The sequence below is a fragment of the Anopheles merus genome, chromosome 3R (genome assembly GCF_017562075.2).
Source record: "Anopheles merus strain MAF chromosome 3R, AmerM5.1, whole genome shotgun sequence".
Taxonomy (NCBI): Eukaryota; Metazoa; Arthropoda; class Insecta; order Diptera; family Culicidae; genus Anopheles; species Anopheles merus.
In genome coordinates this window covers 23065985-23093619 of record NC_054084.1, presented here as the reverse complement: position 1 = coordinate 23093619, position 27635 = coordinate 23065985, and the positions used below count along the sequence as shown (strand labels likewise).

Genomic DNA, 27635 nt, shown 5'->3' with positions numbered 1-27635 from the left:
TAGTCCTGACCTGGAATGCAATCTGAGAGATTCTTTCATTGCTGGAGATGTCCAGTTCGTTTTAGTTTTCTTCGCGCCTTAGTGCATACATCCCGAAGCTTCGCAATTGTAGCGTTTTACCAGTAGACTGCACCCATGGCAAGTACATGGCAAGGGTGTTTCGTCCTAGGCATTGTTATGTCACATGACTTAGACAGCTATATCCAGCTACAACCTCTTGCTCTATTTACCAGCCTTAGAGGCTCGTAACAGGTAGTACTATTAAATCATTTATTTTGTGTATTGAGTAGCGAACTAGCATGTGGTTGTTGAGGGTAAACACTTTACACACTCACCAGTTTAGATATCTATGATCGAGGAACCGACATTTCCCAACACTACGTTCAATTGGGCTAAATTCTCAAGCACTGCATCGCCTCTTTTGTTCGTCCTCTTGCTTCCCCATTGAATTGTGCCCATGCGTTGAGGGAGAAAGAAATTTACTTGGCCGTTTCGAGATCTACGGGAAAATATGTATAAGCCGTTTCGCGCCTCGGGGTCACCTTTCAATATTACTTCATGCGAGGGGCGGTGCTGTGGCACCCGGACCTTTTTGAAGAGGTTCACGATAATCACTACACAATCAGCACATACACGTTTGGCCCCTCACGGTTTATCACGAAGGGCACACATCTGGCATTCGCAGGAACGAGAAAACGCACTTAGGCAAGACCAAGCCGCTGATTGATCTACCCTCGATTGGTTTATTAGCGTTTTGAACCATTGCCCGCATGGTCTCAAATTCAGCACTATATGTTTCAGGGATATCGGAAAATAAAGCAGGACGTGTTCAGCTGTCTCTTCTGCAACCGTACATAGAGGGCATCTGGGACAGGAGGCATGGTGGAAACGATGCAGATAGATCCTGAAGCACCCATGCACAGGAATTCTAGCAGGTGAGACATTCAGGCATCATGCTTGCGATCCCACAGACACTTGTAACCATATATCGTTGTAAGAAATCGTCATACAGGCACTGGTAACACGTATAGCCAATCGTCTGTGGACTCTATTAACAGAACTCTGGTGTTGCTTTTGCCTCAAAATATGCGCCCATACTGGCCCTCCGTATCTCAGTGCAGAAATTGCTATATCGGCGGCGGGGTCGTCTTGTGCAGCTAGCTGGACCCACCCATGTAGGGCATGAATGAGACGAGCGAGTTGACGATCTTCACTGCCTTGTTGCAAGCGTGGCCCAACATGCTTATGGAAGTTCAACCGATCATCAATGATGCCTACCAAATATTTCAGATACCAGACCGAATCCATGCGGACTGCTCCTACAACAATGTCTGCTTTTTTAATGTGTTTCTGACTGTTTATCAGTATAAACTCTGTGCTATTCATGTGCTATTTTGAGGTGTCATTTTTTCTACCGTTTTCGTGGCTATTAGGTGGTCGTGGACTGGAAACAGTTGCTGTATTATACCCAGAAGCTTTAAGGGACATTGTTCGACAAGCTTGCGGTAGGGCTTCGTTTTGTGCATTATTTCCTTGAATGCAGGACTCTGGGATTGTGGACGATTTCTGCGCACATATCTAGGAAGCAGCGATTCTTGCTATTCTTAATTTCCCTCTTGAGATCAGATCTGGCTTTCACATATGTATTCTAAGTACAGCACAGCATGCATCTCTGGTGCTCTTTATAGACTGGTTCCACCAATATACCGAACGACGGATTTGGTTTGAATGTTTTTTTTCCTTGGAATTGAGGCATCGGATGCCCTGGCCAGACCTATTTGCCAGGTCAGATGCACTTCCGACATCTGCGAAATCACCAAATGTAAGCGCTGCTTCAAACAATGCTTTGTTGAAAAACTGAGTTCTCCACCCTCACGTAGTATTATGTGATGCTAAAACTTTGTCATCAATTTTTCCTACAGTATAGCGAGCCATACGGTGGTCACTGAGAATGTAAGCTTCGCTGACTCGTGAGTTCAGGTTGTGAGTTATTAGTGCGCTACAAAAGATGATATCTATAATAGATGACCTGCCGTGTCTATTTGTTGTGTTTGTAACTTTTACTACTTTATTACACGTATTAACAACATATAAAATAAATAATAAAAGACGATACAGAACTGATACAACACACTTTAAAATATAATAGTACGGTGACCGCGCACCAGCCGCACCGAGCGCCCCTGCCGAGAGCTCCTGCTCGATCGGCTCGCAAACACACTCTGTTCGGCGCTCGGCACACACTAAGCCTTGCGCGCTTAGTGTGTGCGACAGTGTGCGTGTACACTGTCGTCCTCCTGGACGTTGACCGGTGGCAGCGCAACTGCCACGGCAAGTCCAGGGGTCGGCACGGCTACCCACAACACTATTGTATGTCAGAGTTGTGCTAGTATTGCATAGTACTACATCTAGCCGAGCTAGACTAAACAGCATTGCATCACCCCTGCTATTAGTGTGCTTGCTACTCCATTCTACTGTTCAGGCGTTAAAGTCCTCTGCAACAACAACTGGACTCCGTCCCATTAACTCAGCAGTAAGATTATCTAGCATGATGACAAATCAGTCATGCTCCCAGCTAAGGGGAGCATAGCAACCACAAAAGTCGACTCCGTAAATTAAAGTGATGACAAGACTCCCAAATTTACTGGAGACCAAGCTTTGTACAGGGATTCTTTCCATGACCGAGATTGCTGCCGGTTTTGTGTGCGATCCAATTCATGGTGCGTGTGAGCGCCTGGTAAGTAGTGATGGGTAAATACAATTTTTTTCCGGAGTCGGATTGATCCGACTCCGGAACCCCTCGGAGTCGGACTCGGAGTTGCTCCGGACTGTTTAGCGGGGGGGGGGGGGGGGGGGGTGTTTACGGGAAAACCCTCGGACTCATCGACTCCGAGTCCGGATTACTCCGGATCACTCCGGATTACTCCGGATCACTCCGGATTACTCCGGATCACTCCGGATTACTCCGGATCACTCCGGATTACTCCGGATCACTCCGGATTACTCCGGATCACTCCGGATTACTCCGGATTACTCCGGATCACTCCGGATCACTCCGGATCCGGAATGACTGTCCATTATTGTTTAGACAATTCTTGATGAGTTTATTGACTTTCAAGTCGTACATCTAATATGTACGAAAACTGATCCGGACTGATCCGGAGTCGAATTCAGTTATGATCCGGATCCGGAGTTATATTTTGCGCACCGGAGTCGGAGTTGATCCATTACTCCACTCCGGATTACCCATCACTACTGGTAAGGCACAGAATTAACCGCTAAATCTCCTTTTTCTTCTGCTGTCACCACTTGCCACAAAATGTGCTGTGCTGCTTTGCAATGGTTAAAGTTGACTTGGATTACTTCCATGCTTTCCTTGTTAATGTGCTCCCGTCCGCCCTATCCCGTCCTATCTGGTGAACATTCCTGCCTTCAGGGCAAGTGAGGAGCTTGACTGGTTTGGTACAGCTGCGAGGTTTATGTACTTCTTCTCTACATTGAAGACTTAGCTTGGATCTATTCGGATCTTTGCAGTTTCACGACATGTGGTTATAATCCCAACGGTTGTAGCACGGTGTTGTGACTGGGAATATCCTTTCAGGATAGATCGACCAGCCAAGCTTTATTTTATTAGCTGCTTTCATTTTATTCGTCTTTTAATGTGTGCGGTTTGGGTTTCATTAAATGCTGTGTTTAACCCGTATGAAAATATTACCAAGGTCGAACTGATTCCTAAATGCACGCTCTAAGTAATCTACTTTCGTCACCTCCCAAATGTGACGACTTTTGACAGATGCTTCATTCTGAGAACTTATACTTGTCTCGTATCTCCCATAACTTCTTGTGGCAGATCTTTGAATTCAGTCCCACTTCTCTCCTCTCCGTTCTAAAACTCAAAAAGAATGTTGCCGTTTTAGGTTCTTCGAACTTTGGTAACATTCTCCTCAAGGCCTTTGAGTTTTGGCTTTTCCTTGATCTTAACCAGAATATTCCCATATTTCTCTGCCTCTTCAATTTCAAACACTAAGCTCGCAATGCAATTGACAGCGATTTGCGAGGCCGCGCGAGGGCTCGCACGCCATATAAGTTCACAGTCTCAGAGCCCTCGCATTAAAAAGCTTGCGAGCCTAGGCAGTTTTTCCACCTCTAGTTTTAGCAGTTATAACTATAGCACCCCATGAGCAGGTACAACAGTGCAAATTGTAGCATACTATACATTTTATTTAAAAAAAAAGATATTTAACATTTTATTTTGAAAAAATCTACAAAAATTGAAAGACTGATCTTTTTGATAATTAACACTGTAGTAAAAATAATTAATGAAGAAAAAACTAAGATTATTGAAAATACCATAAGATTTCGAGTAGATGATACTCCTCGCAACCCTCGCAATACAACGGGAGGCTTCTGCTTTGGGTCGCCTAGGAATTGGCTTAGAGGGAGGTTGGGTGTATTTTTGTGTGTCATCATCATCAAAATTTCGTTCAATTACAGATGAACGTTCGCCAACAAAACCCAAAACCCGCCAGCTCACGCATCAATTGTAAGTATTATTAAATATAGCCCCAACCATCCGGGGTTTTGAAAAATATAATGGAATAAGTCAACAGTTAAGGGTATTGTTGCAAACCGATAGTGATACCGTATACCGTATACACCTAAACCGATGATGAGCTTAGTTGATCCTCCTACAAACATAGAGCGGGATATTTTTAACATGGTGTGCGTAAAAACCTACCCTACAATCAAAGAGAGAGAGAGAGAGAGAGCGATTTACAGGCGCAGGGAACGTACCCAAGTGACATTTGCTCGAAATTGTTTTCCCATATCTGCTCGATTAGTACTCGATACGCCTGAATTTGTAGATTTGTGTGTGATCGAGTGAGTTGAAAGATTTGGTGAGTTCGTAAATTAGACTTTTTACTATCGATTGACGATGCCGTCGAGCTCATTTTACATTCGTAGCTTTGATTTTTTATGAAAAACAAAAGCAAATTTTGTGTGATGTTATTTTATAAAAAATCGATATTATATATGAATAAAATGGCTACATGATCAACTATAACGATAGGAAACATAATTTCCGAGCGAAACTAAAAGAAAACAACGAAAAAGCCGCATCACAGTTGATTTTAGAGGCCTTTTTCTAAATTCCCTTAAACTGGTGCAGTTTAAGGGAAATTTAAGGCTCCAGTTTAAGGGAATTTGCTCGAATTCCCGATTATTCGTGCTCGAAAATGTCAATTGGGTAGAAACAAGGGGAAACGGTGTGAAACACAGGGAGGAGAGTGCGCGTTTTGGTTTCTACACAGTGTTGGCACTAACACAGTTACAAATGTGTAAATGTGTGCGTTTACTTTCGGCTAGCACGCTAAGATTTATCTGCTTGCAGCGGCGTGCTGGTATCGATGTCTCCTTTGCACTGCAGCCCTGAAAGTTCCTCTGTTTGCTCTCGTTCTTGCTACCACCCGAAATCGTCAGTAACAGCTCAAGGATCCGCAGCGAGCAGCCGCGCGTGTGTCAGCCTAAGTCGTGAGCGTTTGGTGTAATAATTTTGTGAAGTGTTCAAGTGTAGCCGGTCTCGTTGTACAGTCGTCAACTCGTATGACTTAACGACAGGCTCATCAAGGGTTCAAGCCCCAAATGGACCGTGCCACCATACGTAGGACTGACTATCCTGCTATGGGAGAAAATCAATTAGTCACTGAAAGTCAAGCCCATAAGTGGTACAGGCAGGCCTTGACCGACAACGGTTGTTGAGCCAAAAGAAGTTCAAATGTTGTGCGCATTGAAATGAAGCTGCGCGATTGAAACGCAATGCATGTTATATACATCGCGCAGCTTTATTTCGTACCTTTTTTACAGTAATCAACGTGGGCCACTTCAACGTTTGCACCGATGGAGAGATCTATTTTAAAAGTAAAATATTGTGTGTCAACGTACGTAAATGTGTGAAATCATGTATTGTTAAAGTATAAAAGTTTAATTAAAGTGATGAAAAAAAGATCTAAGTGTGTTTGTGTTTTTGTTTAGCTTTAGATAACCAAAAAATACGCAGCGAGTGTGAACGATCGCTGAACGAAAGAAACGCACACAGCGCAACATGAAAGAAACTAACACAAGCACACGAAAGGATGCTCGCGCATGGTCGCGAACATTGAAAGAGCGCGTCTTGTAGTTAGTATAGAAGCGGGAGAGTATCGTAGTACCGACCCCCACCCTAGGGCCAACCCCAAGCCTAGGAAATCTTGCATCGGTTTTACTTTAGGTTATTACGCACACCATGTTGAAAATATCCCGCTCTTTGTCCGTAGGGTCTATCACGGAGTCTCAATTTTACCTGATAAATGATACATAGCTGTCTCGGCTAAATTATGACGTGCCCGGGTTGGTGATTCTGGAATTCAGAGATACAAATTTGAACTTCATAAATTGAATTACGAATGAAAAATGTATAATTCTCATTTATTGAATCACAGTGAGCATATAGAGGTCGGCATATTAACACAAAATTGGAAGTCAATTCGGCAACAATAGCCAAAGATACGCGTTGATTTCAGTGATAGTGAAAAAGTCTCCTCGAGTGACATTTGCTCGAAATTGTTTTTCCATATCTGCTCGATTAGTACTCGATACGCCTGAAATTGTGGATTTGTGTGTGATCAAGTGTGTTGAGAGCGCTAAGATTTGGTGTGTTCGTAAATTAGACTTACTTCTATTGATGGATGATGCTGTCGAGCTCATTTTACATTCATAGCTTTGGTATTTGATTTAAAAAAAAAGCAAATTTTGAGTGAGGTTATTTTATAAAAAAAATGATATTATTTCAGTATAAAATGGCTACATGATCAACTATAACGATAGGAAACATCATTTCCGATCTAATCTAGAAGAAAGCAACGAAAAAGCCGCATCACAGTTGATTTTACAGGACTTTTTCTAAATTCCCTTAAACTGGTGCAGTTTAAGGGAAGTTTAAGGCTCCAGTTTAAGGGAATTTGCTCGAATTCCCGGTTATTCGTGTTCGAATATGTCAATTGGGTCAGTTTTGTTAGCAGAATCGCAATGAAAATAACGCAGCACACTTGGAAGGGAGAATCCAGAACGCAGATAGAGAGTTTATTCAACCTAGCCTACCTTATTTTATACCCTACCTCCTGTCACTTGATATACTCATGCCAGGTAGCATCACGCCTGACAGTGGTAAACCATTATTCCACACCAAGGTGTTTTAAAATGACAAGGTGAAGTTGTTCAGAGCAAAATGACATTTCTCGACTTGACATAACTGTTCCGGGGGCTCCGATATAAAAATCGGGGAGGGCTGGTAATGAAATTTGTATTTGAAACGAGGGGTAATGAAATTTGTTTGCAGAGAGTGACAAATGTCTCCCAAAATGTCGCCCAGCAAAAGCAAGGTGTGTTTATTAAGAAGGTGAATTATTAGCGGGTGTTCCGGGCGCCATCATTGAGTATTGTTATGTCAAATCGCATGCAATTTTCTATACCCCCCTCCAGCCCTTCACGATTTTCTAACCGGAGCCCCCAGTATTGTTATGTCAAGTCGTGAAATGTCAATTTGCTCTGAAGCACTTCACCTCCTAATATCCATACACCTTGAGCAAAAGCGATAAAAATCAACCTTCTAAATACAGGCGGTCCCCGAGATACACTGTTAATGGGGACTGAAAACGGCCGCAAAATATCGCGTATCTCGAATTTCCGCGTAAGTCGAATCTCGTGATTTACAGCTAAAATATCACTAATTTTCGTGTAATTTTGCAAGTAGGGAGTGGTTTTAGTCACTTTATGAATTATTTGATATGATTCTGACTGAATATAACAATTTCAAAGCTTTTGGAATAGTTTTTAACATTCGATCAAAACGGAAATTATTTGGCAACTTACAATTGATGTGTCAAATCAGTACAATTTGCTCAAAGAATTGTCAAATTTAGAAAACTGCGTATCTTCGAATCCGTGTATCTCGGGGACCGCCTGTACATTATCCTTGATTCCACACTAACACGGCTGCCAATTCTTTTAAATGAACCTCGCACGCCGAAATATCATCTGAATTTTTATCGGGGTGACTGTAAGGCAGCGGTAATCGCTGATGCGGGCGTGCGTGCGTTTTCTGAAAATGTATGGAATTTGACACCCGCAGCGGGTGACAGTTTGCAACCACATGCGTCAGAATCAAACAATTTTGATTTTTCCGCACGCACGCCCGCACGCCCGTAGTAGCGATTACCGCTGCCTAAGTGCTTACCAAATCAACTTTTTGCACATCACGAGCATACCGCGTTGTTGTGTATTGATGCTCTGACTGACAGGTCGATTTGACAGAATGAATTGATGCATTTTCTGTCTTTTGCTTTACTGATATTCAATGAAACGACTAATTTGACATTGATTATACTGATTTTCAGAAAAATATGTATTACTGAAATGCATTTAGTAAATTGTTTTTTTTTTCCGAAAACCAGTACAAACATGTCAATTTATGCTGAAAATCAGTATAATATTCTTTCACTGAACCGTTTTAGTAAAAAACTTTACTGAAGCAAGATGAGAAAATTTGCTGTGTATATACAAAACAAATAAATGGTTTTCCTTTTTAGCAAGCTTTCGTCTAAACAGGATAAACGGGATTTGATCCAACTTGTATCGGGGCACCCCATGCTCTGGTAGACCAATCACAACTTTTATAATAATAGAAGACAGACTGCCGGAGCATGGGGGGAAATAGCCAGGCATCTGGGGACCACCGTGGCCAGATGCCAGAAAGTTTGGCACCAGCTCCGGTACAAGTATCGTGCGATCGGGGTACGTGAGCTGGCAGCGATAAAAGAAACAGGATGTAAGTAAGAGTTTTCTAGACGCGCTGCAAATGTATCTAATAAAACACATTAAATCTTGCTTATATTTATTGATTATAATTTCAGATCCCAATTCCCATCCTACGTGGCACTGTTATATATCCCAATGAATTTTCTGCGGGAAATAGTTGATCAGTCGCTGGGAGAAAATGGTGTGGTATGTAGATAAAACAGTTTGATTTCTGTAAAAACGCAAATAACTCATTATTTCCTTTTTACTTTTTTGTAGATAGAACGCTCAGAAGCAGATGAGATGGGGCCTCCAATGGCCTCTTCTACGCTGCGACCCACAGCAGAATAGGAGAGCGCCGCAGCAGAGAGAAGGCAAGAGATTGCATTTGGAGGCGCCCATTTTGAACGAATCTGCTGATGCCGAGTGAGGGTAAGAAATGCACATATTTGATACAGAGTTTTTCAATTAAGTTTAGACTAGCGGCATACTTTTTTTTTTAATCGTCGCAATAGGTCTCACTATAGAGCGTTACTTTTTCATTCTATAGTGAGACGATGTTGGCGAATGAGTTGTTGTTAGGAATGGATAACTTGGATAATGTTTGTACCTTTGGTCCCTGTACAAAGTGTATAAGAATCAGGTGGTTTCAAAGGCTGTTTTTTATGACAAAATTTGAACGTCATTTTTTGACAGAATGGGTGAAAAATTTTCCTCCAACAAGCTTTCTGGCGACTTGCAGAATATACAAACAATGGGGCCCTTTCCGTTTGAAGTTCGTAGGCTGAAATTTTAGCCTGTCAGCTGTTTGCATTGTATAGCAGTTTTCGAGCAGCTATCTAATTGAGTATAATATATAGGTGGGCTTATCCCAAGGTGTATGAATTTAGAAGGCTGATTTTATCGCTTCTGCTTCTGAATGAAGATTTTAAGAGTGTTTTGAGTATTTGTCAAGCCTCCAGAAAGCTCGTTGGAGCAAAAGTTTTCACTCGTTCTGTCAAAAAGTGACGTTCAAAATTGGTTATAAAAAACATGCTATGAGACCACCTGGACTACACTACACTTTGATTCAAGGTTCCATCACCTGATTTCTTTAATGCACCTTGGGATAAATGTAAACAACACCGAGCAGGTACCCGAATCTAACTCTAGCTTTGTGGCTAGAATAATCTAGACGGAAAATTGCAGGCTAGTTTTTTGTGTGGTTTTGTATGGAGTGTTTACATGATTTCAGCCTCCAACTGTCAAACTCCATACAAAAAACTAACTAGAATCGTGAAGGCCCCCAATCTTAGAATCTTCGTTCTTTTCACTGAAAAAACTACAAAAACATATATTATATTTCTTTTTGTTAGCGAAATCAAATCTGAACGGAATAAAATCCATTTTTGTGTTACATTTCGTTGCACAATCGATGGTAGTTGCCGCGATCGCTGGAAAGTAACGCTGATCAGCCTTTGAGGCCCTTCACGATTCTAGTCAGTTTATCGTATGGAGTTTGACAGTTGGAGGCTGAAATCATGTAAACACTCTATACAAAACCACACACAAAACTGGCCTGCAATTTTCAGTCTAGATTATTCTAGCCTCAAAGCTAGAATTACATTCGAGTACCTGCTCGAAAAATGGCAAAACAAGGTGGTGTTTACATTTGTCCCAAGGTGCATTAAAGAGATCTGGTGATGGAATCCAGTATAAAAGTGTATGTAGTCCAGGTCCCATAGCATGTTTTTTTATAACCAAATTTGAATATCAGTTTTTAACAGGATGGGTGAAAACTTTTGTGCAAACAAGCTTTCTGGAGGCTTTACGAATACTCAAAACACTCTTAAAATCTTCATTCAGAAATAGAAGCGATAAAAATCAGCCTTCTAAATTCATACACCTTGGGATAAGCCCATTATACCCACTTAGAAAACTGCTATACAATGCAAACAGCTGACAGGTTGAAATTTCAGCCTACGAACCAAGGTGTTATAAATGACAAGGTGAAGTTGTTCAGAGCTAAATTACATTTCTCGACTTGACATATCTCTTCCTGGGGCTCTGGTATAAAAATCGGGGAGGGCTGGTGCAGGGTAATGAAATTTGTATGCAGAGAGTGACAGATGTCCCCCACAATGTCGCCCAGCAAAAGCGATAAAAATCAACCTTCTAAATACATTATCCTTGCTACGAACATAAAACGGAAAGAACCCCTTTATTAGAATTTTATTATAGAGACAGTATAAGGCCGAAAATACACGGGCCGGAGTAATGTATCAATTTACGTAACAATCTGATATCAAGATAAAGAAAGAAATCGAAGTTATTGACAAAAATATACCGATTTTAATGTAATCTGGAAGAGCTGCTTTAAAGTGCGCTCAAAGCCATTTTTTCTCATATTCTTTATTTCTCTATGCTTCAAACAAAAACCGAAAGGGATACTAAACAAAGGAAAAAAAAAAACATTCAGCAGCATACAGCTGTGACAAAAAAGTAACGTAATACACCACTGCTTCTACTGAACTTAATATTCTTATCTTTCTGGCTCCTCCCTGAAATGTGGAAAACGGATCGTCAAATGCTTGGCGTGACCAGTAGCGAAAAAGTGCCAGAAATGTTTCGTTGGCTGTCCATTCCTTCCATGCAATTAAAGCGGAATGCAACGGAAATAGTCTGATGAAGCTCCTGGGCCTCCCTATACACTGCCCCACCCGAACCCTACCCCCCCCCCCCCCCCCCTACCCCAGTGGGTGGGTGAGCTAATGTAGAAAAACTAGTTTCTTCCGTGTTGCGAAATGAAAGCCCCTGTTCCGTTTGTTGGCATGAATATTCATAAAGAGAAAGGTTCCAAAAAGTTTTTCCATCCATCAAATTCGCGGAGGGGGGCTTCATCATCCGCCGTATTGGTGTCCGCGTTTTACTGTTACAAAAGGTGACTGAACTCGGTTTGCCGCAGCGTCGTGCGTGACAGGATTGCTTAATTCCTTCGTCGTCCTCAGCTCCCTGGCCGGAAGGAGGGTGGTGGTGGGGGGGGGGGAGGGGTTTGGAGGGAATATAAAGCATTTTTCCTAAAACGTTCATCTCCCCGCTCCCACCATTGCAAGGGTGTTTTCGGTTGCCAGCAAGAGTGGCAACAAACAAACCCTGCAGTTTGCACACAAAATATTGCATCAAGCTACCTGCGACGTGCGCGTTTCCTTCGTGTGCGTAAGCTACGCAAAGAACTACCACGTGTCTCCATTATTTCTCCCCCCCCCCCCTCTATCTTTCTCTCCCTCTCTGTCTCTCTTCCTCTCGATCCGTTTTCATGCGGCCAGCGAGCCAAAAAGCGGACCAAAGTGGAGCGAGCAGGGGGGAAAAAACTTAAAATGTGTTAATGAGCTTTTCATCCAATAATAATGATGGCTTTTCCCACAGATCATTCAACGAAAATTCCCAAAGCCAAAAGGGCAGCGTTCCAGCTCGGCCCCACCTCCTTCCCACTACACCGTTTGCACACTGGCCTCCCGAAGTGTTCGTGCTTCCCACTTTTCGGAAGCTCCGTAGTTTTTCAAGCAGCACAAACGCGAACGTTCTGTGTCCCGCTCACTTTGCCTTCTCTCAAAGTGAAGATCCCATCCCTTCCACCCAGTTTCGGGGGCAGTTTTTAGTTGCGGCTTTTGCGAGTGTGCATCTTTTTTTTCGTTTCGTTTCCTTCCGTTCCTTGCGGGTCCCCCCGGCAAATGGCTGCATCTCGAATACACTTTTGGTCACGTTGTTTTGGGGGTCCGGTGCGGGGTGGGGTCCGCAAAACACGCAAGGGTGTGCAGAAGTGGCGTGCGCATCGGAGTTCACAAATTGTACGACGTACGACCAGGCCCGGTAGTAGTACCCCATGCACCCCTGCCAGCCCTGTGTTACACTTGTCCCGGGGCCAGTGGCTGTATAAGGATGTGGTCGGGCGTGCAGCGACAGTTTGCGCTGGAAACTTGTTGACGAAATTGGCCCCTTTTTTTTGGCAAGCCAATTGCGATCGGGTTGATCGGTATGCGCGCGGTGTGGCCGAGAGTGGATTGGGAATGGGCGGCGGGCGGGTGTGTGTGGTGCGCGGAAGTTTTGGGGACACGACCTCTTTTGTAATTAACCGTGATACATTTATTTATTTTAGATACACACACACGCTGCAGGTGGTTCGACGGGGGGAAGGTTTCAATCGTGGAAGATGGACCGGTTGGGTGTTTGAAGCGGATAGGTCTCGGGACACGGCAGCTGGCTACGCCGTTTTAAGCTCGTTTAAGGTAAGCTATGGCAATAGTTATGTTAAATTAGTTTTATTTAATAATATCACCCAAAGAGCATTTCGGAAAGTTGGTCGCTTGATTAATTTTGACGATTGTTTTAAATCTATTTGCAGAATAACTAATATACCGGAGGCAATTGTCCTGAGAGCGAAATCCAACGTTACATGATGTATTTGAAAATAGCGCCGAAGTCCTAAAAATGTTAAGCATAATTTAAAAAAAGTGTAAAAATTGCATTATCTGTACTTCGTATGCACGGCGAACATTAAATATATTTCTTCATTAAAATCAATATCAGGGGGTTACTGCGATAGCTCCCCATTCAAAAAAAAAAATAACAAAATAAAACAAAATAATGCACCCCAACCCCCCGCCGTGCATCAACCAAGTAGGCAGGGGGCATCACTTACAACGTGTTTTGTGGACAACCTGTGTCCATGTGTACAAAACGGGGACGGGGAAAATGACACACACACAACACGGGGTGTGCGTTGTTTCGCAAACAGCAAACGAACGCGAAAATGTAAGGAATAAAAATTAAAATTTTAAATTACGATCAAGACTTTTTGTTGCTGTTGTTGGTTGTCGTTGCTCTGCGCTGCTGGCTGTGCATCAAACGCTTGCTGACCAGTAAGGGAAAAGGAAATTCCTTCGTACCTCACCGCGCGTGTGTGTGTGTCCGCTTCCCGTTTGGGTTCCATCGCAACTACGATGCGGATGCGTTTGGCGATGAAAGGATGATGATTGTTGTTCGGTACAGGAAGATGTGCATCGTAATGCCGGGCATCGTCGCCACCGCAACCGCAATGCGTTCCAGGCCAGCAGCAGCAGTGAGCGGTGCCGTTGCCTAGAGAACGATAGAGAGAATGAGTGGAAAGCGACAAGCGGCACCCGGGCCAGGTATGGGCCAAAGGTAAACGGGGGCCTACCGAAAAATCGGGAACCTAAAGTGGCGATGAGTTTTGTTGTTGCATGATGATGATGATGATGATGATGATGATGCGGCACAAAACGGTTACCACCCCGGAGGGGGGGAGGAACGGATATGCGTTTTGTGGAGTGAAGTTGGTGCTGCCAGTGTAAATTGATTACCGAAAAAACGACTGTTGATTGTTTATTTTGTATTGTTTGTTTTGCTACAAATTTTGCTAAAATTATTATTATTATTTTTTTATAGAATTAAAAAGTATTTTTCTCTTCTACTAAATTATTGAGTAACTTTTAACGTCAAACCATCTTCATCGATCATCGAAAGGGCCGTTTTGTTGCAACCGTCCCGTCCCCGTTCTGATTGTCTCCGTTCGTTTTGATACGATGCACATCAAAATGCAGTTTGCAATTCCTCAAAAAAAAATAATAAAAATAAAAATAAGAAAGAAACTAATAAATAAGAAACAGAATCATTTGCAGCTGTACGATAATTAAATAAACTATTTGAATGCTTTTGTGTGTACGGAATCGTTCTCGGGGTTGAACGTATGTAGAAGCGCAGAAATGACAAATGTCGGCACTTTTAGGTTTTTTTTTTTTTTTTTTTTTGGTGGGCCGATCGTACTCTGAGCTCGAATGGTTGATGTAGTATGTCAGTTTCTTTCATGTATTCTTCTCGTGTTCTTTTGTTTGTTTTTTTTTTTAAAGCACAATGTGTTAAGGGCAGTTCGGAAGCAGGCAGGCAGCGGTCAAAATGGACCGCTTTTTTATGGCGAGGTTCGTTGCCTGCGCTGTACCTAGGCTCCACAGCCTTACACCGCACCGCTCTTACAGGGCGAATTGGGGGTTTAGTGAGCTGATTGAATTTTATTGCAATCAAATGCAAAAACGAAGGAGCCATCCGAAACAGCCTTTTCCCACAAGCTTTGATTGCGATGGATTGGTTGGTGTGTGTGCGTGTGTGTTTGTGCGGTTTGTTTTGTTTTGCCTGGGCTGTAATTAATTTCTTTAACCGGTTGGTGTGAATGATTGTTAAGACAGTTGGCCATCAGCACGAACAGAATGAAGCTTCCAAGACCCTTCCATACCAACGCAACAGCAGTGGTACTGCAATTAAAGACTGTCTGGTCGGTGTGTTTCGTATTACCAACATTGTACTAGCTCTTTCTAGAAAGTGTGTTTAATCGGTTTTTTGTTTCAATTTCAAAGATGCAACCAATCGAAGCAGTGGGGGGGGGGGGTCCCTTCAGTTTCGTGACAAGATCAAACCGTTCGATGCAGCAAAATGCAAGGGGCGCGGCGGTTTGATAAGCACACAGCCATCAACAGACACGTATCTTAGCTGATCGTGCGATACAGAATGAAGCTGCTCGCCTTTTATTCGGCTATAAAACCAGCAAGCCGGCTTAGTCGAAGGGGTCAGTTTTGCTATTGCCGTTTTGTGCGGGACCACGACGACAACCCGTCAGCCAACTACAACACAACATGGAACCGATCGATACGCGGGCAGAGCGCAGGGAAAAGATCGTGTACCATCTGGAGACATGCTTTAACACCATCAACCACATGCTGATTGGATATGTGACGTTTTACCTGTCCTACTACTCGTACACGAGAGGCTTTGGCAAGCTGTTTACCTGGCACATTTTCCTCTGCTCCGTCGGTGTAAGTATATGATTAAAACGGGGGTTGTAAACATCGCGAACGTTACTTACAAGCTTTTCCCCGATTTCTTTTACCGCAGTACCAATTTTTCATGGCACAGTCACTGCTTACGCTCTACCCGGCCAACTCGTGGACGAATCGGTACTCGATTGCAACCAAGCGCCACCTGCACTGGGCTTTGCAGGCGATCGGCTGTGTTGCAATCCTTGTCGGGATCGTCATTGAGATCTATCTGAAGGAGGATGCCGGACGGAGCCACTTCCGGTCGGATCATGCCATAACGGGTAAATGGAAATGCATTTTAATACTCCTTCTACTGTCCACGATGTCACTGGCATTACGTTTGTTTATTTTGTTTTTTTTTTTTTAGGTTTGGTTTCACTCATCTTTATCGCACTGTCCATACTGAACGGCATCGCAGCGATGTACACCGTCAAGATTAAGCACCTCATCAAGCCAGTGTACGTGAAGATGTGCCACTACCTGACCGGCATTGTCGCCTTCGTTATCGGTGAGTGTGGAAGTGTGTGGATCGCGTGCACGTTTCGATTGATTGAACGCGCCACAGCAACAACAACCCTCTTTGCAATAATCCCGTTCCCCCCCCCCCCCGTGCAGGTATGACATCGCTCGCGCTCGAGTACTCACCGCGGATGCTATCGGTGCAGCACAAGCAGATGCTGATCGCGTTCACCACCATTACGACCGCCCTTACCCTAATCGGGGTGTGCAAAACGATGACCAATCAGTGCCGAAATCTGCGCCAATCTTGAGAATGTTGAAGATTAAAATGAAAAGTGTGTAATGTATGTATGTATATTGTTAAAATTCATTTATTTGTATCACGCGCCACAGTTCGCTCGGTGCTGCTGTGTGTTGTACAATGCGTATTTGCTTTGCATTACAAAATACGTAACGGAGACGTCATTGTTGTTATTCGTTGTGTGATTAGCAGCGCGCGCTAGCGTGATTTGATTTAAAAAGAAAAGAAAAAAAAACACTCCTCTCTCTCTTTCTCTCCTATTTCGTGTCCTGCTGATCTGATCCTGGCAATCCCCCGGGGGTGGATAGGTGAAAACAAAATGATGATACTTCGTAATTACTAAAAACAAAATATTCTATAAAGGCTGCAAGCATATGCGTTATGGGTTACGGGACAGAAATGATTGTTTTTCCACTGGGGTTGTGGTTTTGAGTTAATTTTGCTACGAAGCAAATCGTAAAACTAGAAACAAACGACGGTTTGTGGCTGGTAATCGACTTAAAATCGTTGTGGTGCTTGTTTTGTTGCTTCTTTTTGTTTTGATTTCTTTTTTTTCCTCCTTTTTTCTGTTGTATGATTTGTTGCCGCTTTTCGTAATTGTACATTATCGTAAATTTAGTTAAACATAAGAATCACAATTTCTTCGTTTAGATTTGTTTATTAGAATTTTTCTTTAATTTATACTTTTCTCTCTCTCTCTTTCTCGCACATACTTTTCTTCCTCTTATCTCCTTCTTTCTCTCTTTTGCATTTCCTCTACATTTCCATTTTGTATTTTCTTTCTAACACGTATCTTTTGTTTTTTGTTTGTTATAAATTTCAATTAAGATTAAAATTTGGCCGAAAGTTTTTGTTTTGTTGCAGTTCGCGTTGTTGCTTCACGTGTTGCAAAAAATAATAATAAAATTTCCATTACCTAGCCTAGTCAACGATTATCGATTGTAAATAAAACACCGTTTTGTCTTTCTACTTCTTCTGCTTCTTCTTTTTTTTTGTTAAAATTTTTTGTTGTCTCCTCGTTTTTATTCTCTCTCTCTCTCTATCATTCTTTTTAAATAAATAGCGTTCAAGACGAAAAAATAATAATAAATTTTGCCTTTTTTCTTGTTTTGCTTTTGCACATTACCTAATCTTGTCGAAATTAAAAATCACATTTTTTGTTGCTGTTTTATTACTCTGTCAACAGGCATCTGAATTAAACGCAATCAACACAATGCTTAAAGGGTGGAGGGAGAGTGGTGGTGAGCATGCGAAAGGTGAAAAGAACAATAAAATTAAACCATTTTACTCAAAAACTGTAGCATATTCAACAGCCCTTGGGGGGAGGGGGGTGGGGGACGTTAAGAGTGGGATGTTTAAACGTAAAGTTAAAAAAACGTTTAAACGTTCGATGCTTTGTTCTTGCTCTTGCGCATGTTCGTTACCTTTACCACAGACCACAGAGAACGCATTTTTCGATCCGCGGTTTCGTTGTTCGTACTGACTCTTTATGATAGTGCCCTTCTCTCTCTCTCTCTCGCTCTCCCTCTCTCTCTCTCTCTCTCTCTCTTCCTCTCTTTCTACGTCGCTTTTTATGTACAAGTGGTCAGAGAATGATGCAGTCGTTCGATAAAATGTTCGTCAGTTTGAATAGCTTGCACGAGCGACCGCATTTGGAAGCTTCGTCAATTGCTAATAAACGCTCGTGGGTGAAAGTGATTCCTGTTCGAAGAATTAATCACTAGATCCCGAAAAGAGGAGGAAAGAAAATAAGTTTACTTGGGGGTAGTAATGTATACGTTGCTTTCTCGCGCAAGATAGCTCTTTAATGTAGCCAAGCATTGTAGGTGAACCGTTGCATCTAGCAATACGTTTTTTTTTCTCTGTTTGTTTTACTTTTGTTACTTGCCATACGACATCGATCGATATTTTAACGCCTAACAATCTGATGATCGATGTGATGATGATAGTGGAGTCGTGCTTAGCACACAGCGTTTGCTATAAAATCGAATGTAATCGAAAGCAGCTAAAACAAAATCGTTCAGGTAGCAGAGATCTACTACATGCTTTTCCATTTCCGTAACGCCGTGCCTGTCAACTACCTACCAACTACTGTCGGCGTCGTCATCGGCCATGTATGTGTGCAATGTGTTGCCGTTAATCGGATTCATAATTAAAAAAAAAACAAATGCCTAACAAAAAATAATAATAATATGTAAGTTAAAATTAGCTTGCTTGCGTTAGATGCGTCCGCGGCCACCGCGGGATGTTGAAGTGGGGTGAAAGCGGGATCGGAGGGGGAGAAGAAACAAAAATGGCAGCAGGCGACTGGTTCAGCTGTTGATGTTGCTGCCCCCGGTCAGCTGGTTGTGCGCCATCTGCAGGATGTCCTTCTTCTCCTTGGGGAACCGCAGCTCCCGGCCCGCCAGACGGGCAGTCTCTAGTTCTCTCTCGGCTATAGCCAGCTCCCGGGTGAGCAGGCCGGGGTTTTCGTGCTCCCGCTCGATCCAGTCGAGCGCCATCTGCTGGCGCATCTCGTCGTCCAGCGATCGGTTCGAGTAGTGGGCGACCACCTCCTGCCGCGAGCACTGCCGTTCGCGCATCGCCTTCAGCGAACCGTTCCAGTGCAGCAGCTGGAACACGGTCATCAGCTCCTGGAACTCGAGCATGGTGCGGCCTTTGTTGGTTTCCAGCATGAATCTGCATAGCGCGGTAGGGGGAGGGGGGTGGGGCGATGGGGGGGGGGGGGAGGGGGAAGAATAAAACGTTTCCTTTGTAAACATCCGCTGAACGATCGCTCTTGCAATGGCCTTACCTGAACGCTCCGATGCCGGTGTCGGGCCCGTCGTCCTCCTGGTTCTGATCGCCCTTGAACGAGGCACGCGCCTCGGTGACCGCCTTCTCGATGAAATCATCGCTGATGCGCCGGGACGGGTGTTCGTTGAATACGGAATTCATTAAAGCTATCTTCGCGGAGCTTCGCCGTGCTTCTGCTTTCGTGGGGCAGTTCTGTAACAATGTGGGGAACCGAGTGAAACATAGAAAGGATTGTAGTAGTGATGGGTAAAAATTCGGAGGTAAAGGTAAAAATTCGGAGTAGATTCCGTAACCGACACCGGAAGGTAGGTCCGCCCTGCATTATCCGGAATCGTCCGGAGTCGTCCGGAGTCGCCCGGAGTTACTCGGAGTTCGGAGTCGTTCGTAGTCATTCGGAGCCGTTCAGAGGTGTTCGGAGTCGTTCAAAGGTGTTCGGAGTCGTTAGGAGTCGTCCGGAGTCACCCGAAGTCGTCCGAAATCCGGGCCGGTGTCTTCCTTCAAAACAAAGATCTGTGTACGAAGTACACGCGCAAAGTGAAAAACCAAAAAACAAAGACAACGAAATGAAATTCATGATAACAAGCACAATGCACCGAATGGCTCCAATTGACTCAAGTCGCGGTCGGGATCGACTTTGATCGACTATGGACGAATCCGGCCGACTCCGGACAACTCCAACCCCGGTGAATCCTGACGATTCCGGATGACTACAACTCCGGACGACTACAATTCCGGGCGACTCTGAGACAGGGCGACTCCGGACAACTCCGGGGGACTCCATATGACTCCAAATGACTCCGACTCCGGACGACTCCGGGCATCTCCGGACCATTCCGGACGACTTCGATTCGGACGACTACAACTCCGGACGACTCCAGATGACTCCAAATGACTCCGGCTCTGGACGACTCCAGACAATTCCGAATTCGAGCGACTCCGGACTATTCCGACTCCGGGCTACTGCAGATAACTCCAACACCGGGCGACTCCGGACGACTCCAGACGACTCCGGACGACTCCAGACGACTCCAGACGTCTCCGGACGACTCTGACTCGTGGCGAGACTAGTGGTTCCCATTTTGCCGGTGTTGGGATCGGGCTAATCATAGCCGGAGTCGGATCGTAGTCATGGGTGCGCTCCAAATAGCACATCACTAGATACTAGTAATGCACTTTTTTGTGGTTGTAAAGGAAGTGAAGCTGACTTGAGCAGTCAAAGTACCTGAAAACTCCCAAAACAGCTTCCACCGGGCAGGGTCACGTAGCACACGTACGGTTGGCTGGTGGACGGAATCGATTCGTATATCACTAGTGCGCCATTCTTCAGGTCCGCTCCGCGCGCTGCCTTCATTTGCCAGAACTCTTGCAGTGCTTCGACGACGTTCACTGGAAGCAGAAGAGGAAGGGGAATCAATAATTAGCAACGCTTTGAATGCTTCAGTTTGATATTTTAAAACAGATATTTCAACAAAATAGTTCGTTCGATCGTTAGTTGATCGAGCAGACAGACTCATCGATCGCGTCTTACCACCGTAATCGCCATCATCGTACAGTGCCGGAATGTGTGGAATGGACCAGATCGGTTCTTCCGGGTAGACCATCATCTTGGCAGTGGGTTTGCGGAATAGTTTACTGTTTACAGGCAGAACCTTTTGCGGTGCGGTGAGTTCGTCGCAGCGGGTCAGGCACGAAAGAGTGTATCGTTGCGCGTGCTGCACACCTTGGCCGTGCTGCTGCTTCTGTCCCTTGTAATAAACCCCTACCACACCAGTAGCAGCTGGTAGCGAAGACCCCGTTACACTGACACAACCGTACACCGGTGGTTTCTATCGTACGCACGCACGTTTCTGAATGTTGCTGTTAGGTGTTCATTCAGAAGATGAACCTCTTCCGGGCTCAACATCACACAACAACTCGCTAGAAAATGGGGGTTGGTGTTACCGGGTTTTTGTGTTTGTTGCTTTCCTCTGCTTGTTATTTTCATACACAACCTCACCACTGTTGAAACGTTATCATTGGAATAGGATAACTTGCAGCAAAGGATAACTCGTGTCACTGTAAATTGTAGGAAACTGTTAAACATCCTCCTTTGCCCTTGGGATGATGGGATAATCGAGCAAAGCCTTTGCTGAGTTAACGATCATTCACCGCCAAAGCCGTTTGCTATTCTAGGGAAAGATATGGCTGTTAGGGGCTTCTTTCCCCGGCCAGAAAGAATCACTCGTGCTCGGGCAGTTGTTGTAAAAGCATGCTGAGTGTTTTTGTCCCCCCCCCCCCCGTGCAAAAGGAAAAGAAGCATTATCGGCTTGGCACTCTTGAGTGGCCATCCCCTAATTATCCTACCCGTAGAGTGGAGTGGCCAATCGCTTTACACGGATGGTCGCTTCCGGTGTTTACTTTAAGCATTATTACATTGTTGTTGTTGTTATTTTTTGCCCCCTTCCCGCAGAGCCATCGTCTTCATCACCACCTTCTTCACCGGCAGCCATTTTAAGCGCCCAAAAGGAAATCAAACCTAGTCATTGTGCACTTGGTTCAATCAGGTGCGTCATAAAAATACAACATCTCCCATATCGGTGCCGGCGCTGAGGAGCTGTGCTTTCCTGTGTCCTTTGTGTTACAGTTTTCCGACCAAATGGTTGGTAAGATTATTTACTGGAATTTGTGGAAACGGACGGGTGCTGTGTGGTACCCGAGTGTCGGTTTGGTGTGTGTGTGTGTGTGTGTGCGCGCGCGCGCGTAAGGAAAGGCTGGGAGATGAATTAAAAGCGATCCCAGGCCAGCCCGCTTCCAGAAAACAAAGCGCTGTACGAATCGTAGCTGAAATGCACAGATAAAAGCAGTTCAATCAAGACGGAATATTTTATTGCTTTCCCTGTTTTATTTGCTCTCCCTCGGGTTCGGTGGTTCTGTTGTTCGGTGGGATCAACCGGACGTCGAACTACTGCTGCTGCTGCTGCCTCCGCCTTGCACGATCACGGCGAGCAACCGCTCCAAACCCGTACGAAACGACGGGCCAACAGCAGCAGCAGCAGCAGCAGGCAACCCCGAAAATAAATAGCGGCGCGAAACAGAGACGGAGAGCGATGAATATTAATTTCCTTTAAAGTCGTAACAAATTCTGATGAAGTCAGTACGTCCACGAAAACGGTACATGGAAAGCAAAAGCAGACGATCAGCCCCGAGCCCCGAGGCCCCACCGACCGGGGAAGGAAGGCGAAGAGAAAGGCGAAGAAGAAGAGAAAAGAAAAGAGAAAGGAAATAGTAGGCAAACCCCCCCCCCCCCCTCCTCTCCTTTCCGCCCGAAAACCCCCGGGACGACAAACAGAACGGCGAGGAAATAAAAACATTAGAGGTAATTATTATTGTTTAATCAAGCGATGTGTTTTTAGTGTGCGACAGAAGTTGATCAATCGGTTTTATCGCGCAGCGCGCGCCCTGGATGCCTCGTCCGATTTTGGTTGTCGTTGTTTTTTTTTTTCGTTTTTTTTGTTTTGTTTTTTTTGGGAGAGGGATGAGTTATTGAGGTTAGGCAGCCGTGGTACGGTTTTGATTTTCGATCTGACGGAATTAACGAGACACGACCGCAGCATCCCCAACCGAACCGGCGTGTTATGGCGTTATTTCCCACAGGCTGTTAGGGCGTGCGCGAGCACATGGTTCATCCGCTCTTGCGCGCGCGCAATAAACAAAGGACTTCAACGCGCCGACGTAAAGCGACGAACCCGGGCGAGCAACATTCGTCGTTTCTGCCACTTTTACGGGGTGTTCAAGCAGGGGTACGCAAGCGGCAGAGAAAACAGATCTGCAATTGAATCGTGTTTTTGAAGCCCCGACACAGAAACAGCGCTTCAATGTAGCAGAACCGTTGCACTTCAGGTCAGCACAGCTCTCCGCTTCGCGGCCGACTACTAATTGAATTATATATAAATATCGACGCGTATTTACATAAATTAAATTCGCAACAGCAAGAAATCTTCACTCCGGCGGCCGCGTTCGCGACTGTGTAGCTGTATGCTGTCGTCGTCGTTGTGGTCGTCGTGGTCGTCGTCTTTTGCTGCTTTCATATTTTCTCGTTCAGGTTCATTCTTTCACCAGCGCACGAAGCGAGGGGTTCCGGGGGCGGACGTGGTGGCCGCGGGTAGGAAGAAGGCAGTTCATTCGCTTTCTTTCGCACCGCACCAAGCGGGCCCAGCAGCGCCATGGTGTTTGCAAAAGGTTTTGCAGGCCATCTACAGGCCCGGTTCGTCGTCTTGGCTCTCCTTGCTTTGGCTCTCTTGCTCTCTTGCTCTTTCGCTCTCCCTCGATCTCTCTCGCTCTCTCTCTCTTTCCATCTGTCACATTGAACTATTTTTCTTTCGCCATTTTTCTTCTTTATACGGCCCAACTGCTTGGACCAGGCCCTGGCTGGCCCATGTTGCTGCTGCTGCTGGTGCTGCCGTTAACGGCGTCTTGTGCGAGCCTTCGCGAAAGAGGCCGTAAAAATGGAACGGTTAAAATGTGAATCAGCAACAAACACCGACCCCTTGGTTGGCAGCTTCCACCGCGAGCACACACTGCTCTCTTCGGGAGATTTCGCGAAAACGGCGATACTCCTCGATGACGGGTTCTCCGCAACAGGGTCCAACGCCAGCCCTTCCCCATCTCCCATTCGCTCCATCGTGTACCGGTGGCCTGTTGTGTCGGTTGTGCATGTGGGCGTGCGATTCGCGATCGTCGTATATGCTGCTGTTGATGCTGTTGATGCTGCTGCTGCTGCGATTGCTTTTTTTTGCTGCTCGTTGCTGCGGTTTTGTCGCACTGCAGGCTTGATGTGGTTGTCTTCCTGTGTGTGTGTGTGTGTGTGTGTGTGTGTGTGTGTGTGTGTGTGTGTGTGTGTGTGTGTGTATACCACTTGTATGTATGTATGTATATACTTGCAGGTGGGTTGGTGAGTGTAGGAAATTTTATTTCCATGCAGATGGTCACTTTAATTTTATTGAATTCTTCTCCTCGTTCGCTGCGTTGTCCGCGGCCGTTGTCGCCGTGTACACACACACACACACTGGGTGCTTCCCGTCCCTCTGTGCTGCCGTTTTTTTTTTTATTTATTTGCAAGCATTAACTGCTTTGCATAAGTGTTGTACATCATGGCACAGGCGCACCGAAGGGCCAGAGCGAGACACACGCATGCGTATGCGGTGTGTACGCGAACGGTAGGGCAAGCAAAACTAAGTACGGAGAAAGAGACACACACACTGCACCACACATCAAAACGTCGCTGGCCGTCGCCGTGTTTATAAAGTATGCTGCGGTGGTACTCGTTTGGTGTGTCTTTTTGTTTTTTTTTGGTTTTCTTATTTTATTGCTTCTCTTTGTACACCTTTTTGTGTGTTTTTTTTCCTCTTTTCAACATTGTCGATATGCATCGATCGTGCGGGGTGCGGTTTTGCCTGCACCACACTGCGCAAGGGCTGAGGCTGCCCCGTGCCCGTGCATACATTAGCCTTTTTTTCTGCCTTTAAACGGACACGGCCAAGTTCAAAAACTTATGGTCAAAGACGCCGTCTCAAAGAGATTATTATTGCAATATCTTTTGTGTGTGTGTGTGTGCTTTTCCCCATTTGCAGTACGATCGTACGCTTCAATTTGTGTAAAAATGGAAACAGCAAATTGTCTTCTTTTTGTCGCCGAACAACTGGAGTTTAAAAAGTAAAGGAATAGAGCCTTCAAACAGTTGATGCTGTTTGTCTTTGAGCTGGAATTAATTCATAAAATGTCACCCCAAATAGCTGTTTCCACTCATCCCTTTTTCTCTTCAAAACCCGTTGCATTGAGTTCACGAAAGAATGACAGAGAAAGCGATGGTGCTGCAAACCAATGCCCACTGTTTGAGTGCATCACATCATGATCATCCACAGCAACCGCAACAACAACAACAACAACACGCACTCACAATTGTTATGATTTTGCTACTATAAACAACCAAAAAACGCAATCACATCAAGACGCAACGGGCGGGTCAAAAGACACAATTACACTCGCAACGAAAGTTTGTCTCACTGTCTGGAAAAACAACGGACACTGGAGGGAGCGTCCACCCCATCCGGATATCACTGGCCGAACTGGTTACTCATCACGATCATCATCATAACCACTCTCGCAACAACAACAACAACGATAGCCAAACCAAGAAAAATGAAAAGCTCCTTTTGCTGCACTGACACTTCCAAACCCTCCCGTAAATGTACCGTAATAATCGAACGGCACGGCGCACACGGCCGTGGGGAAAGGAAAGCGCGGAGAGGACACGATTTTTCCACACAAACACAACGCGCACCGCGATCGATCGTTCACCAAACAGTCCCGGCCCGACGGGAGTTCCCGTGAAAACCCGTGGCAGGAAAACCGAACACACTCTCCCACTGAAAGCCCTCTCACCCCCACCACCACTCTCACTCCGCCCGTGAACAAGCAAACAGAAAATCAAAATCACGCCGAATCGCGCGACGAATCTTACACGCGTCAACGCTCCAACGATATAGTTAAAAGACTAAAGAACCTAAAAAGTGGAGAAACATAAAAGCATACGCTCGGGCGAAGCGCGCACCGCACTGAGCGAGCGCGCGGCCGGTTCTTGGGCGAGATAGGGGTGTGAATAGTTTGGCCTGGGCCGAAAGCCCCAGTGAGCATCCTCCTCCCAAGTGGCGGGCGGCGGCGGGCAGCCCAGGCAGCGCCAGCGCGCAGCGCCTTGGCAGCCGGACAGCTCTCACGGGGCGTCTTTCGGAGTTGCTGTGTTGTGCGCGCGCGCGCGCGCGTGTGTGTTGTGTTTGTGTGCTGTCTCGCTGCTTCCTCCCGCACCGTGCTGCCCTGGCTTTTTTTTCTCTTGAACTCGTTCGTCCGTCCGTGGGCCACCGTTTTTTTTTGTTGCGATCGGGTAGAGGCGAAGGAAAAAAAAACACACACACACACACGACTCAAGCAACAAGGGCAAAAGGGCAGACCAGAGGGTGACCGATGGTGGCTAGAGGGGGATTTTGCTGTTGCTGCGTCCGTGGTAATCTGGGTACGGGAAACCGTTGTGTGTATGTGTGTGTGTGTGCGCTCGCACACACCATACAGGGAGAACCTTTGAAATCTACGTACGATCGAGACGGGAACCTTTTTTTTTTGCTGCTGCTGCTGCTGCTCTTCTCGCAAGTGCAGGCCGATCTGAGCCGAGGCTGAGAGAGTGTGTGGGTTTTTTGTGTGTTGTTGTTTTTGTTGCTCCCTCTTCGTTGTTTGTTTCCCAATCCCTAGCCGAGCGTGTGGGCTCGAGGGATTTCTTGTGCGCCACACTAAAGCAAAAAAGGAAAGATCAACGAGAAACGCACGCAAGACGGGAGAAAGATCTACGCTGTGCCCCACAATACACCTGTGTGCGTGCGTATCGATCGCAGGTCTCCTGCCACAGTGGTAAGATGAGTAGAATGAGCAAAGTTGTCGAATGAGAAACTTGCTCAACAGCGAGAGAGAGAGAGAGCGACCAAAAACAAAGAGCGAGCCAATCGAGAGCGCCGAGATGAGATGAGAAGAAAAAAAGCATGAGAGCCGCGGCCGCATTGCGAGCATAAGACGGATGCGATGTTGCCTTCGCACGAAGTGGCTGTGTTGCTGTTGCGCTGCTGCTGCTGCTGCTGCTGCAGCACACCGCACACCGACCGATGATAAGGCCCAACCGTGTGGTATTAGGGCCAACGAACGGTGGGCAGCCCGAACCCGATGAAAGAGGAGACATAAAATGTAGAGAAATTTCGGCTCACTTAAGCGGCTGCACCGCGTTTTGTCGTCGCCGTCGCGCGCGGTCCGCGTAGAACGAAAGATTTAAGCGACGACCCCCCCCCCCACCCCCCCCCTCCCATTCGAAATGGGCTCCTGGGCAAATGGTGATTTATTCCTGCTGGCACTAGAAACTTATCGGACTGGGAGACGTAAGTGTGTGTGTGTGTGTGCCAAGGAGGAAGAGGAAAGGAAGGGAAAAGATAATAGAGACTATGGGAAAGGGCGGGGGCGGGGAAAAAGCGTCTTCGCGTAGCTGCGATGTGAATGATTATTTGGGCGGGTGGCCAAGGAAGATGGAAGAAAGAAGCAGGATGATGGGCCGCCACGACACTCTTCCTCAGGGCAGATCACAATGAGCACGATTGGGCTGGTGGTGGTGGTGGTGTGGTGTTGAATGGAAGCTGCTAGGAAGGAAGCATAAATGGGCCATATCGGTTCGGAACAAGGCGTCTTTCGGTAGTGGCCATGAAATTAGCTACCGGAACAAATAGGACGCTTAGCGCGGATGCAATTGCGCTGTGAAGTGATGATTCACCGCGCTATGAGTGCAGAGGCGATACGCAAAATGTGTGCGTAAATTG

At 45.5% G+C, this 27635-nt stretch overlaps 2 protein-coding genes and 1 long non-coding RNA gene across 7 annotated transcripts in view; 2 read left to right on the top strand and 1 right to left on the bottom strand.

Annotated features, from left to right (window-relative positions):
* The first annotated feature begins 8640 nt into the window (after positions 1-8640).
* On the top strand, positions 8641-13623 carry LOC121595443. The gene is made up of 5 exons (XR_006005165.1): positions 8641-8863; positions 8949-9039; positions 9112-9264; positions 12968-13097; positions 13214-13623. It is a non-coding gene; the product is annotated as an uncharacterized LOC121595443 (long non-coding RNA).
* Positions 13624-15273: 1650 nt separating this feature from the next.
* LOC121596356 lies at positions 15274-16692 on the top strand. The gene is made up of 4 exons (XM_041921222.1): positions 15274-15695; positions 15775-15979; positions 16066-16206; positions 16314-16692. Exons 1-4 carry the CDS (start codon positions 15516-15518, stop codon positions 16466-16468), a joined length of 681 nt encoding a protein of 226 aa, XP_041777156.1. The 5' UTR covers positions 15274-15515; the 3' UTR covers positions 16469-16692.
* Positions 16693-18332: 1640 nt separating this feature from the next.
* Positions 18333-27635, bottom strand: part of LOC121596386 (protein limb expression 1 homolog) — a 66887-nt gene continuing 57584 nt past the window's right edge. For 2 of the 5 annotated variants that reach the window (XM_041921282.1, XM_041921281.1), the window contains 3 exons: positions 20477-20640; positions 19253-19446; positions 18333-19137 (listed from right to left, as the gene is read on the bottom strand). In XM_041921282.1, coding sequence (XP_041777216.1) covers positions 18771-19137; positions 19253-19446; positions 20477-20640 — 725 coding nt within the window. In that variant the 3' untranslated portion in view covers positions 18333-18770. Of the gene's footprint in view, positions 19138-19252; positions 19447-20476; positions 20641-20782; positions 21450-25484; positions 25536-25753; positions 25842-27635 lie in introns of those variants that run through there. The other 3 variants (XM_041921284.1, XM_041921285.1, XM_041921283.1) reach the window with 3 other exon arrangements.

Excerpts from the sequence above, each read along its gene's own strand:
- LOC121596356 (XM_041921222.1), top strand. The coding sequence starts at position 15,516 with ATGGAACCGATCGATACGCGGGCAGAGCGCAGGGAAAAGATCGTGTAC. Across the intron at positions 15,696-15,774 it reads TTTTCCTCTGCTCCGTCGGT|TACCAATTTTTCATGGCACA; the intron begins GTAAGTATATGA and ends CTTTTACCGCAG. Across the intron at positions 16,207-16,313 it reads CATTGTCGCCTTCGTTATCG|GTATGACATCGCTCGCGCTC; the intron begins GTGAGTGTGGAA and ends CCCCCCGTGCAG.